At 51.5% G+C, this 13,751-nt stretch overlaps 1 protein-coding gene across 1 annotated transcript in view; it reads right to left on the reverse strand.

The window, feature by feature from the left end:
- LHPP (phospholysine phosphohistidine inorganic pyrophosphate phosphatase) overlaps positions 1–13,751 on the reverse strand; it is a 113,772-nt gene that overhangs the window by 81,117 nt on the left and 18,904 nt on the right. The window contains exon 7 of the mRNA XM_010859572.1: positions 2,776–2,867. Within this exon, the coding sequence (XP_010857874.1) occupies positions 2,776–2,867 (92 nt within the window). The remainder of the gene's footprint in view (positions 1–2,775; positions 2,868–13,751) is intronic.

Here is a 13,751-nt window from a genome sequence, read left to right on the forward strand (position 1 = left end):
AACCTCGTACACGCACGTGTGTGTGAGTGTGTGCACAGCCAGTAGACGCTGGCCTGAGGGGCACCTGCAGTGGGGCTGTCCAGAGGCCACCAGCGCCACCCACTCCAATTCCAGAGAGAGGCCGGACCCTCATCGAGATTCACACTTGTTCAGCCTCCCCATGCGGCCTCAGCCTCCAGCCAGTGGAGAAGCCACGTGGCCCAGCGTGAGCACCAGGCTCCTCACTGCAGGGCTCTCTGCCACCTGTGCCCTGGGACAAGGCCATGCTCCACCCGCCTCAATCCCCCAGTGCAGTCAGGGCTGGGCCAGGGCCACCAGCAGGGGACACAGTGCACCCACTCGGGCCACTCAGAGGAGAGGCCCAGTGCACAGTAAGGACACCTCACTGTCCCCGCCCAGCTCCTGTCTGGTGCAGACATGGGCCACGACGACCTTCAGACCTAGCGTGGCCGGCTCGCAGAGGTGGCCAGAGGGGTGGAGAGCTCCAGGGGGCAGGCAGGGCCACCCTAGAGGGGGAAGTTGGGTGCTGCCCCAGGGGGTGGGGGGTTGGAGGGTTGGAATGCTGGCCCAGTCTCCAGGGTACCAAAGTGCCAAGGCTGCTCACTGGCCCCAAGCCAGCTACAGGGCCTGCCGTGAGCTTCAAGCAAGTGCCACACAGGCCTCATGCACCAAGAGTGCCATCTGCAGGGAGAAGGCGGCCGTGCAGGGGCCCTACTGTCCACCAGAAAGGCACCCGGATGGGTGTGAGCAGTGAGGCGAGCCAGGACGCTCTAGTAGCCATGTTGCCAAGAATGAGAACAAACAAGTGAAATTAACATAAGGCATCAGGACTACAACACGTGATCGGTATGAAATATTATGAATGGATCCTTTCATGTTCTTCTCCCACCGAGTCCTTGAATTCTCATGTATGCCCATTTTTAACCCAGCTTCATCTCCAGGGCTCCCCAGCACCTGTGGCTTGTGGCCACTGCATTAGACAGCGAGGCGCTGGAGAGCAGAGATGGCAGAAAACGTGGCTCGAGACGGAGGCAGGTGGACTACTATCCTGGTTTTGTAAAATATCCAAATGTTACCAGAATATCCGTATGTCGTCAATTAGGCCAGCTGTTGATTGGTTTCTCTCTCCAGGAGATGGGGCGACGGGGGCCTCAGAAAAGTGCCGACCCCAGTGGTGCGCGGTGGGACAGAGCCGCCCGCATGCCCACCTGCCCACTGGTGGGCTTCCTGACCACACATGTGGACCTTCCTCAGGGACTGAGTGACCTAGGGGTACACGTGGGGCCTGGGGCAAAGGCAAGACCTTCTCGGTTACAGGGGCAGGGCTTGGGCTGGCCAGAAAGACCCCAACCGTGGCTACATTTAATCCCAGAAGACAAGTTTTTCTTCCTAAGAAATCAGAAATAGCCCAGTACATACACACAAAAAAGACATGGTTCTCACTCTTCACCCCGCTCTGAGCCTCAGCACCGTGTTCTTAGCAAGGAGGCCCCACTCCTGTGCCTGTGCTCACAGGGGCTCCCTGGGCCGGACCGGCTCCTGACAGGTGGCATGAGGGACTCGGCAGCACCGTCCAGCAGAGCATCAGGGCGCCAAGACCTCCTGCTCAGCAACTTGGAGGGAGGGGGACAGAGGACCGCAGGGGAGAGAATGTTGGCAAGGCTTTGAGTCAGACATAAGCTGGACATAGCCAAGGAGACCCAGGAAATCCTGGAAACCCTCATTTGAGGACGTGGGGGAGAAAGGAGGTTCAAGTTTCAAGGCATGCTGGGGGCTTCAAGGGGGGGCTCTAACACCCTGGGAGGGCCAGAAAGAGGCTGGAAGGGACTTCTTGGCCCCAGACCCCCAGGGACGCTAAGACTTGCTCACTCGCCTGGTGTTCCCCCACCTGTCCCAAACCCAAAGGCCGCCTGGGTCTCTCACACAGGAGACAGGCCTCAGAGTGAGGGTCAGGCCCTCAAATCGACTCCTCTGACCCGGTCTAAGCAGATTGCTCATAGCTGATGAGGTCCATCCCCCCCACCCCCACCCCACATCCAAATACCCAAGGCAACCACGTTTTAAGTAAGTCTCTGCAGCATCCACAAAACAGTACTTCCTCTGAATGGCCACAGTCAAAACCACCTAGAGTCAGGCAGAACGACACTCTGACGTCTGAGACAGGCGAGAGAGCCACACTCGGACACCGCAGGGCACCTCCACACATAGCAAGTGCCCGGACCCCAACAGGCGCCTGATGGCGACCCAAGCGACGCCAGGCTGACTTCCCAGCGGAGAAGACACTCTGGAGATGGAGGCTCAGCTCCCAAGTGTCCCTGACTCATCCCTGGCCACACACCTGTCATCTTTAGGTGAGAGAGCCAGACACGTGGAGGAAAAGGACAGGCAGTGACCAGAGGAGTCGCGCACAGCAGCTGTAACCTCCGAGCAGAGTGACCCGTCTGCCATGGGGCCAAGGGCACGAGGCCCAGGCTCTGCAGGCAGTGGGCTCGGCAACCGGCCAGAGCCTTTAGTGCATGGTCTCTGCACGGCACCCTTCTCCAACCCCAGGTCTGAAACTCAGACCCCGTATCAAAAGCTGCTTTCCCTGCCGCTCTCTGCTACTAACAGGCACCCAGGCCTGTCCAGGGTGCAGTTACCAAAAAGTCACTGGGTGCCCACAATCTGCTCTTCCATCTGCAAGGAGAAACACCCTTTATTTTGGAGATGAAAAGTGAAACCCTAGAATCCATGAGGCAGGCAGGCTATGGGAGGCAGGCTCCCACGGGCGCTTACCTGAACTTCCCGGTCCGCACCTGCAGGGCTCTCATCCCGTACCTCTGGGCACCGCCCACGTCGCCCACGATGTCATCCCCGATCATGATGGCCTGTCGGGCAGATAGTGAAAGGCGCTGAGAAGTGGTGTCGGGATGGCTTTCTTCCTGCGCTCCCTCATCTTTTCTGACATTGTAAACCTCTTGATTTGATGTTTCAAACCACCATCGTACACATTAAACAAGGTAATACTGTCGTCATATTGACTAAAAGTCAACCTGCTTGAATATATCTCCCACTGCCCGCCATGGGCTGCAGCTCTGAATGGTGCATATTTGCAGAACGTAAAATCAACCAACAGGTATCAAAGTGATCTGAGGTGGGCTTCCCTGGCGACTGAGCGGTAAAGAATGTGCCTGCCAATGCAGGGCACGCAGGTTCAATCCCTGATCTGGGAAGACCCCCCATGCCGAGGAGCAACTAAGCCTGTTTACCACAACTACTGAGCCTGGGCCCGAGCGCTGGGGAGCCACAGCTGCTGAAGCTCTGGAGCCCTGGAGCCCACGCTCGCAACAAGAGAAGCCACCACAATGAGAAGCCCAGGCTCCGCAACCAGAGAGCAGCCCCGGCTCCCCGAAACTAGGGAAAAGCCCGCACAGCAATGAAGACCCAGCACAGCCAGAAATAAACACACAGGTACCACAGGACACACGGGGAGTTGACACTGTCTCACCTCTGCTCGAACACAGGCTGAACTTTACCCCCAGCCAAAACCTCTGCAGGGCTTCCCTTGGGGCTCAGCTGGTAAAGAATCCGCCTGCAATGCAGGAGACCTGGGTTTGATCCCTGGGTTGGGAAGATCCCCTGGAAGAGGGAAAGGCTACCCACTCCAGTATTCTGGCCTGGTGAATTCCATGGACTGTAGGGTCCATGGGGTCACAAAGAGTCGGACACGACTGAGCGACTTTTACTTTCACAAATACTCTGTAACCAGGTTATTTTGTAAAAGCTAAGTGAATTTCTGGCCAATCTTTGTAGCCCCAACAGAGAAGCTTTTACTCTCAATGGTGAGTTTACCACTTATAAAAAGCAAAAAATGTATACAAAAAGAAATACATTCTGATATTTGGCAAAACTAATACAATTATGTAAAGTTTAAAAATAAAATAAAATTAGAAAAAAAAAAGAAATACACACACATGTGCACGGAACACTCACAGCCTGGGTATCATTTCTAAAAGCGGCCCCTTCCCACCTGAAACAACTCGAAAACCAGATAAACCAGATGCAATCACAGTTTTCAAGACACTGGACATCAGGCAATAAAGGACAAATGCTGAGATACAGGAGAAGCAGGAGAAACAGACAGTCCTGTGGATCCCTGGGGCTGCCTTCAGGACTTCCAGTCTGTGAGCACAGGGAGGGGGAGTCAGGCAGAGCCCCGATCCCCAGAATTGAGGAGGTGAGCTCAGAGCTGGGAGACCGAGGCAGCGTATCGGAGAAGAGCGGGCACTGGGAGAACAGGGGAGATCTACGGAGGGTCCCCCTGAAGGATGCAGTGTCGGGCAGACTGCTGGTGAGCACAGGTGAGTGAGGAGACCACCCGAGGCCAGGGGAAGAGTCACACCAAGAATTAAAACAACTCCTGCAGAGTTGGGGAATGGCACCTGTTCCCACCAATCAGACTGGAAAGTCAGACTGGAAAACATTATAATGCACAGGGCCTGGGGAGCGTTCGGAGAAGCGTCTCGACTCAGCAGTGAGGAATACCCAGCCCAGAGTAAACCCTGCTCTGTGCTGCCTCCCTACTTTTAAAAGCAAGATCTGGAAGGATTGAACTATTCCCAAGTGATTTGACTGTATCCCAGAACAAAGCACAAAAGTATTTCCCAGGTGGCGCTAGTGGTAAAGAACCCGCCTGCCGATGCGGGAGACAGAAGAGAGGTGGGTTCAGTCCCTGGGTGGGAAAGATCCCCTGGAGGAGGGCATGGTCACTCACTCCAATATTCTGGCCTGGAGCATTCCATGGACAGAGGAGCCTGGTGGGCTTCAGTCCGTGGGGTCACAAAGGGTCAGACACGACAGAAACGACTTAGCACCCACACAAAAGTATCCAGCACTCAGAAAGATAAAATTTAATAAAAATGAATCCCATCTATGCAAAGATGACAAATAATCACACACAATGAAGAGGAAATCAACGAAAACTGAACTGGAACTGACCCGGATGTAAGAATTAGCAGAGGAGGGCATTGCAGCAGTTGCTATAACTGTATTCCATACGTTCCCAAAGTTAAGTAGAGACCAATATCCAAATCAAGCTTCTAAAAGGGAAAACTACAATGTCTGGAACGAAATACAAAAACACTTGATGAGATTAAATCCAGGTAAGACAATGAGGAAAAAAAGATTGAGGAACTTGAAGACACAGTGATAGAAACGATCCCAAATGAAACACAGAGAGAAAAGATATATATATTTTTAAGAAAATGACCAAATGACGAAACTTCAAAAGGCCTGGTGTAACTGGAATCCCTGAAAGCAAGATGTTCAGAGAGGAGACGGAAACAATATTTGACGAAATATTGTCTGAAAAATTTCCAAACTCAACAAAAATGATAAATCCACAGCTCCAAGATCCCAATCAATACCAAGCACAAGACACATGAAGACAGTTACATCGAAGCACAACACAGGCAAATTGCTCAAAACCAAGGACGAGAAGAAAAACTTAAAACCAGCTGGAAGATTAGAGTGAACTTATGGTTGCCGGGCGGAAGGACAGGGAGGGGGGATAGAGAGTTTGGGATGAACAGGTGTACACACTGCTATATTTAAAATGGATAACCAACAAGGACACTTAAGAGGCCCAGACCATAGAACTGCTCAACAGTTACCAAACAAGAGTGGGGGGCAAGGGGCACAGTCAGCATTCCTGTTGCTGAAACCTCAGTCATCACTGGTGGGTGTCCTTTCAACATATCAACCTGTGCGATGAATACTACCATTTAAATGGATTCGTATTCTTTACATGAAAGTGAAAGTGGCTCAGTGTGTCTGACTCTTTGCAACCCCATGGACTCTACAGTCCATGGAATTCTCCAGGCCAGAACACTGGACTGGAGTGGGTAGCCTTTCCCTTCTCCAGGGGATCTTCCCAACCCAGGAATCAAATCCAGGTCTCCCCGCACTGCAGGCGGATTCTTTACCAGCTGAGCCACAAGGGAAGGCCAAGAACACTGGAGTGGGTAGCCTATCCCTTCTCTAGTGGATCTTGCTGACCCAGGGATCGAACTGGGGTTGATTCTTTACGTAAATAAATGTATTTTTAAAGAAGAAAAAGAGCAGCCTCCCTCACTCAACTACCGCACTGATTAAAAGCTTCAAAATATTTTCAGGAAACGATTCTGCCAGTGCAAGTCAAGTCTAACACATCAGACACCAAACACATTCCAAGTCTGATCAGAAATGTCCTTGGTCGGAGGTCAGACAGCCCGAGGAACCGGGATCCTGGGGCACAGTGAGTGTCCCGATGTTGACGGGGAGACAGGCTTTGAAACTGACAATTATTCTTAAGTTTCTCTGAAATTCAGATGCTGGGTAGGGCCAACCAGTGAACAAATGCAGAAACCGGAACCAAGAAAAGCAAAAATGATACCTGTGAAGCAGTCACCAACTAGGGGACCCTTACCCGTCTATTTGAACTCTGCCTGTGAGGAGTCCAGATGGAATGTCCCTTCCATCTCGGAGTGGTAAGGGTAGAGATAGGGAATACAGAGGCCGGCCCCATGCGCCACCAGACTTGTCAGACTGAGCTCAAGGCTCAGATGGGGCCAGAGAAAGTCAGCCCAGGGCCCCAGCTGTGCGATAGGCTAGCCCTGCAATCTCGTGATCCACTTCAGTCTGTGCAATGGGTACAACTAATGTGGTGTTTAAACAGAAACATGGAAGTTAAGCATCCAGGGCAGTGCCTGGACATAATAGCTATCTGTACATGTTTAAAAGGAAAATACATTGGGAAACGTTTTATTGAGTAAACTCCTAATCTAGCCCTATTAGAGAGAGTCCACAGCCCTCACGACAGGCCTCCAGTGCCCCAGCCCTTCTGTATCGGGTCCTCTATGGGCCGGGTGGTGGGGACACAGTGACTTAGAAACACAGTCCCCACCCTTGTGAAGCTCCTGGTGGAAGGCAGAGGACAGATGTTCATGAGGTAATTTCACACACATATAGCCAGGACCCGCAATAAAGCACAGGGAGGAAAAAAAGCAGGATGTGGTCAAGCCTGACCTCGTGGGGCTCACAGTGGTCAGGGAAGGCTTCCTGGAGGAGGTGAGGTTTTGAGTTTGGATCTGAAGGGAATGAGGTATCAACCAGGCTAGGGGGCATAGGAGGAGGAAGGATGAGAGCCTTCCTCGAAGAAGACACCACACGCGTGTCAACCACAGGTCAACAAACCTGAAGCAAATGTCCTTGGAAGCGTCTCCCGAGTGGGCCTTCAGATAATGAGGAATCGCGAGGCGCTTGTGCACAAGTGGACAAAGGCTGAGCTGGTGCTGCCCCAGGCGCCAGGGAGGCAGTTTCAGGTGAACACGAGGGTTTCTAACAATTAGCACGGACTGCCTCAGAGGTACCAGACCCTGGTCACTTAATCATATTCCAGCAGAGACCAGAGGGACCTCCGTCAGAGAAGCTACTGAAGGACACGGGCCCCCAGGAGCGTGAGCAGGTGGCTGATGACCACGAGGGCTGAGAATTCCGCTGACTGCTAGGAGCTGCGCCCCCTGCGGGACATACGAGGTACCTGAAATACACTGCATTTCGTCCCAAACTTCATACAGCTCTGGGCTTTCCTCCACCAAACTCTTGTTCGCCAACGTGTGTTACACATACTATTGATGCGTGATTTGATTTTAGGCAGAACAGGATATACACTTTTAATACAACCATTAGTATTTATTTTTAGAGTAATCTATTTATGGTGAGTGATTCTGGTTTCCCATTTAGAGTAGGGATCGAAAGTTTCTTGTAGACACTGAAGTATATAGAATGAATCAATTTAAAGAAACATTAAGTTAATAATAGTGCCGCAGGCAAGTATTTGGATATGGTAAAGCTGGAATTTTTTTTTTTTTTTCTAGAAAGTGATGCTGGGGAAAACACCGTCAAATACAAATGGGTTCATTTTCGTGTCTACGAGCTCCCATGCAGCCGTGTGGAAATCATCCATCACCCAAGAAGAAACAACCAGTGGCAACCCACGTTCCTCGAAGTGGGACCTGCCCCAGAGACGCTGCACACACGCGAGTCTAAGGGTACCCGCGAAGCCGGGGTCTCCTGGGCAACCACTCAGCTCGCCTGGCCGGAGAGGCTCGGGCAGCAGGCCGGCCACGTGCTCTAGCGGGAGACTCTGTTTTGACTTCCCAGGGAGTTGTCCTGACACTGTCAGGCCAGCCTCTAAACATCCGCCGTGGTTCCGGCTTAGGACCCTATCCACTGCTGCCAGGGGTCCCGGGGGCCACCTTGCTAGAAGGCTCCTTGGAAATGAAACGGGCTTCCAATTATTCAACGTCACGCCTGGCATCTTTCATGCTCTGGGGGAAATACAATTTTGCGCACACACACACGTACATGCAACAGAAATTCCTCCCCACTCAGAACAGAAGCTCTGGGCCTTGCTGGGTGAGAACGTTTGCGGGCAGGACCCGTGGAGGCAGAACCAGGGAAACCTGGGCCGTTGGAAGAAGCTCACCGAGGAGCAGCAGCTACGGTTCTGCCTGACAACCCAACGGCTAAGCCCTGGCAGAGCCCAGAGCCGTGGGTGGGCGGGGGGAGGGGCAGGGTGCAAGACCCCCTGGGTCTGCAGCCCGGCTCAGCGAGGCCTGTCTGGGCCAGCTTGTGGGTTCCGCATATCAAATGCATTCCGGCCCCTGGGGAATCTCACAGATTTACTATCGGTGAAGGGCAATAACCACGCAAGGAGGAGCAATTATTGCCAAATCATTTAGGATTTAAAAAATCATTGGCAAGAAGATAGAGATCAAGAGGTGCGCTGTCGGGGGAAATAAAAAAACCCTACCTGTCAGGCCTGGATTGCAGTCCCTTTCTGACTGCAATATGGTGCAGGGAAGATGGAGACACGCACACCAAGCGGTAGGCTCCCACAGAACAGAGATCCGGGAGCAGGAGGCAGCACCAGAGCCCTTGAGGTAGGTTTTCAGGTCTGGGTTCAAGATGCAGAATTCATTTGTGCTTCTTAAATATCTATCTGCCCACCATGGTCTCCTCTTCCCGCCATCCTATTTGCCAGGGGAAGAACCCATTCCAACAAGTGGCGATGTTTGGAACACAACTTCCAGTGAACGCCAAAGAGCTTTCCCAAGAAAGTTCACTTCTCATGAAATGTCTAGTGACTCCCAGGCTCTGCCAGGAGGAACACTTCTCCCCGCCATGGGGTACCAAACAGCAGGGCTGGTGGTGAAGGAGCAGTGGGCTCAGCCTGCACTTCAGCCCCTGGGGACCCGGACCCCCACTTAGAGACACCTCGAGAAAACACCTCGCTCTGGGAGGAGCCTCAGACCCTCAGCCTGCAGGCTCACGTCTGGAGGCTGGTCATCGCTGAGGCAGCTCCCCCACCGTCTGACACACTCGTAAAGAATATAGCAACACAGCAAAACCCCAAGTGGCTATTTTATATAAAGCAAGAAACAACGATATTGGTGAGGATGTTGGGAAATGAGGACTGGCAAGGACAGCTGGTGAGGAAGCCGAATCACTATGGCGTTTCTGAAATAGAAATGAGCAATGTGCACCATGGCATGGCAACCACAGCCCCAGGATCTCTAGGAAAACAATTTAAAATGTACCAAAGGAATACGAGGGTGTTCACGAGGCTTATGTACAAGAGGGAAACTGGAAGCAATCTAAATGTGCAACTCCTGAGGACGGCGAAAGCACGTTGCGGTAGCAGGGGGTTGGGAGAATAGACCTGTGCTTTAGAACATTACGGTGGTCCCTGTGACAGAGTGCTCTGTAGCCACAAAAATTACTTTGTGGAAGTGCCTGAATCTGCACCAAGGAGACTGTTCCCAATGTTACAGGGCAGGGATGGGATCAGGTTTCAAACAGCAGATGCAGGATTGTCCAACTTTGTGTTAAAAACGTGTGTATGCATGCATGCTAAGTCGCTTCAGTCATGTCTGACTCTTTGTGATCCCATGGACTACAGCCTGCAGGCTCCTCTGTCCATGGGATTCTCCAGGCAAGAACACTGCAGTGGGTTGCCATGTCCTTCTCCAGGGGATCTTCCTGACCCAGGGAACGAACCCATCTTCTGCAATGATAAGCAGGTTCTGTACCACTAGTGCCAGCTGGGAATCCAGAAGCCCCAAAAAATGTGTGCACAGACCCCCCGCCCTCCAAATTGGAAAGGTTAAGCATGATTTGTGTTATTCCAGGTTAGGGAATGAACATTTTTTTTTTCCCTTGTACTTTCTGAATTTTATCCACCTCCTTTAACAAATATGAGTTACCTCATCATCTGATTTCTTTATTTTTAATTGTGTTTTGAGGAGAAGGAAAGCAAAATCTACTTTAAAAGGCGTTAGGGGAGGAAACGTCTTAGGGAAAAGCTGAGACAGGAGGTTTTAAAGGTCCCTTATGTCTGAGAAAAAGCACAAAGGCAATCCCAGGTCTGGCATTTCCTGGAACCCACCCTCTACCCAAGGCTGGAGGCAGAGCCAAGTTCAAAGCTGGGCTGCAGCAGCTCAGGCCCTGTCTCTCCCGGTGCTCCCACCGCCCCAGCAAGTGGTCTCCAAGCTGACACCCAAAGACCAGGCACCCAGCTGGTGGGGAGGATGGGCTGGAAGAGGGCTCGGCCGACAAAAGGGAGAAGACGGGCCTTCCACGCAGACGTTCACGCCACACCCACAGGCTTCCCGGCCAAGGGCACAGACTGTCCCCATGGCCCACACTTCGAATGAAAGCCCTGAGAACCAGGGAACAAAACGACACAGCAAAGTCCTTGTCTTATGCCTGGTTCTCTTTGAATAAACCCACAAACCTCATCCCCATTGTTTTTTTTTGGATACGCTGGGTCTTGGTTGCGGTATGTGGGATCTAGTTCCCTGACCAGGGATTGAACCTGGGCCCCTGCGTTGGGAGCACAGAATCTCAACCACTGGAGCACCGGGGAAGTCCCCTTGTCCCCACTGTCGATAGGCTGTCCTCAGAGTACTCACCATTACCACCCGTAACCTTGTCTAGCTTTATTTTCTACATTCTGCCAACAAGACATATTTTAACATTTTTTTTCAAAATGGAATATATCACACTACTAAATATACTTTTTCAAAGCTAAGCATTCTGACATGTCACTGCCACCACCCTGAGAACTGGGGAGCAGCAGAGACCCAGAGGGACTGGGGGCCTCATTCCACATCTGCAGGGAGTCCTGGCTCCAACAGCAGCTTTCATGTGACCACCCCGCAGTGCCCTGGTTCTCAACTGGGGGCGATTTTGCTCCCCTGGGACATCTGGCAACGTCTGGGAACACCTGTGGCTTCACAATTGGGGGACGATGGGGGTTGAAAAAAGAAAGTGAAGTCACTCAGTCATGTCTGACTCTTTGTGACCCCATGGACTGTAGCCCACCAGGCTCCTCTGTCCACGGGATTCTCCAGGCAAGAATATTGGAGTGGGTTGCCATTTCCTCTTCCAGGGGATCTTCCCAACCCAGGGATCGAACCCAGGTCTCCCCCATTGTAGGCAGACGCTTTACCATCTGAGCCACAGGGGAAGTTGGGGGACGATGGGGGTTACCCTCACCACAAATAATGATCTGGCCCCAAAATGTCAACAGTGCCAAGGCTGAGAAACCCTGCCTTATCCTTAAGATGGGAACCAAGCACACGATGGGGGACTGGAGTAAGGATTTCACGAAGTACGTGGGAACCTGACAGGCCCCAGGTGTGCCCGGCACACGTGGGGCTCAAGCCTCAGGTTCCTCATCTGTGAAATGGGTGTCCTCAGCTCCAGGCTGCTGAGTGCTGGCTTCCAGTGCTCAGCACTGTGGTCTGAACGGTCTCCATTTCCATTAAACACCCACATTTTGCAGGTGATGGAGTCTCTCAGGATCATGGAAAACTGCCAAAACCTTCGCATCATTTGGGCTTTGGTATGCAGCAATAAAATCACCCACTGATTCAGAAGCCTTCAACTATGAGAATTAGGTATTTCTAGAAGTAACCTTTAAGGTCTGTTATTCTTTGCCTTATTAGCAAATCCCAGAAAGGCCCTGGTTACCTCGAAGAGGCCGGCCTTTCCAATATATTAGAGTAATCCCGGCAATCTGTTATTTCTAGGCTATCGAGGAAAGGTTAAAATGAAAATTGGATTTGGGGAGTGATAGCCATTCCAAGAGCAGGTGGAAAACTCCTCGGCAGCGAGCACTGGGTCTGGGCCTGGGAAGAAGCAGTTATCAAGGGAAATGACTGGTGATAACTTTATTGATTAAAGCAGCTTGAAAAATGTAAGGTTTGCCACAGCCTGGCACTTGAGCGGCAAGATAGCCCCTCGCGGGCATTTCTCATTAAAAATAGAGAAGCAGGAGCAGACAATTATTACCCTGTGCATAAGACACAGTTCATTCAAAATGGCCTTGTTTTGAAATACCGCTTTAAAATGTCTACAAATCCTGAGGCTTGAATAACATTAATGGACAATTCAGAAAAAGGGGTGGGGGGGTGGAGTGAAGAACATGCCTTTGCCCATCAACTGTCAAGAGGGGGAGACAGAGAGGATGATAACGCGCGAGGGGATAAGATGAGCTTTGTCATCTGTGCTCAGAGCCACCAGCGAAAACGGCTCCCTAGTGACCCAGGGCCACAGAGGCTCACAATGCCTGCACAGCACAGTAGCCACGCCAGGAATTCAAACCCCCAACCCCCCACCCCGGTCCCCACGGCCCTGGCATCCGCCTGAACACTCAAAGGGCCTCGGTGCCCCGTCGGGGGCTGTGGGGAGGGCGGTTTCTCATTCGGAATGTGAAAGATGCTGACCGGGAAAGTACCTGGAAAACACCAGACCAACCAACACAAAGGTAGGAGGGAAGGGGATTAACCAAGCTCAGCTCTGCAAAGACAGCCGAGACCTTATCACACCTTAATTCTCGGTTCTTCTGGTCTTAATTTCTAGGCAGTGACAGTCTGCTGTTTTGCTGGTGGGGGAGGTGGGGGAGACTGCCAACAGACGGCTGTGACCATAGTGCTGACGTAATTCTAAATACTGATTTTTCTAACTCAAATTACATCAGCAACCTTTCTCCCACTCTATAAAAAAAAAATGATCTTAAGAATGTATTCTTTCAAATTCCCTATGAGCAGGACACAAATGTTACGTAGTTGCTTATATTTAAGAAATGGAAAGCCAAGCTATGATATTTATAAAAAAGGACTATGTGATGAGAGATGGGTGGGAAGAGTAGGGAAAGGCCAGAAGCTAGAAGTCCTTGAAAGTATCTTGTTTCGTGGATCCGATTTCAGATCCATGTGAATTTTTACGTAACTGTAAAACAAATTTAAATGTTGGAAAGCAAATCCCTTAAAAACTGGAAATACAGTGAGTTCAAGGAGACTCCTGTTGGTCACACACACACACACACAGTGAAATAACAGTGGCTTTAAAAAAACAGTTTTGGGGGACTTCCCAGTTGGTCCAGTGGTTTAAGAATCTGCTTTTCAAAGCAGGGGACGTAAGTTGGATCCCTGGTCAGGGAATTAAGGTCCCGTATGCCTTAGTTGGGCAAGCAACTAAGCCCACAAGCTGCAACTGCTGGAGCCGGTGTGCAGAGACTCCACACTCCATAACGAGAGAAGCCACCGCCGTGAGAAGCCCACACACCGCAACGAGAGGCAGAGGCAGCTCATAGAGGCTCCTGCCGGTCAAAGATGCGAGCCTTGGACACGAGCAACTGCAATGGAGTAGACACAACGACTGTG

This window comes from Bison bison, unplaced genomic scaffold (genome assembly GCF_000754665.1).
Source record: "Bison bison bison isolate TAMUID 2011002044 unplaced genomic scaffold, Bison_UMD1.0 scf7180017864456, whole genome shotgun sequence".
Lineage (NCBI taxonomy): Eukaryota > Metazoa > Chordata > Mammalia > Artiodactyla > Bovidae > Bison > Bison bison.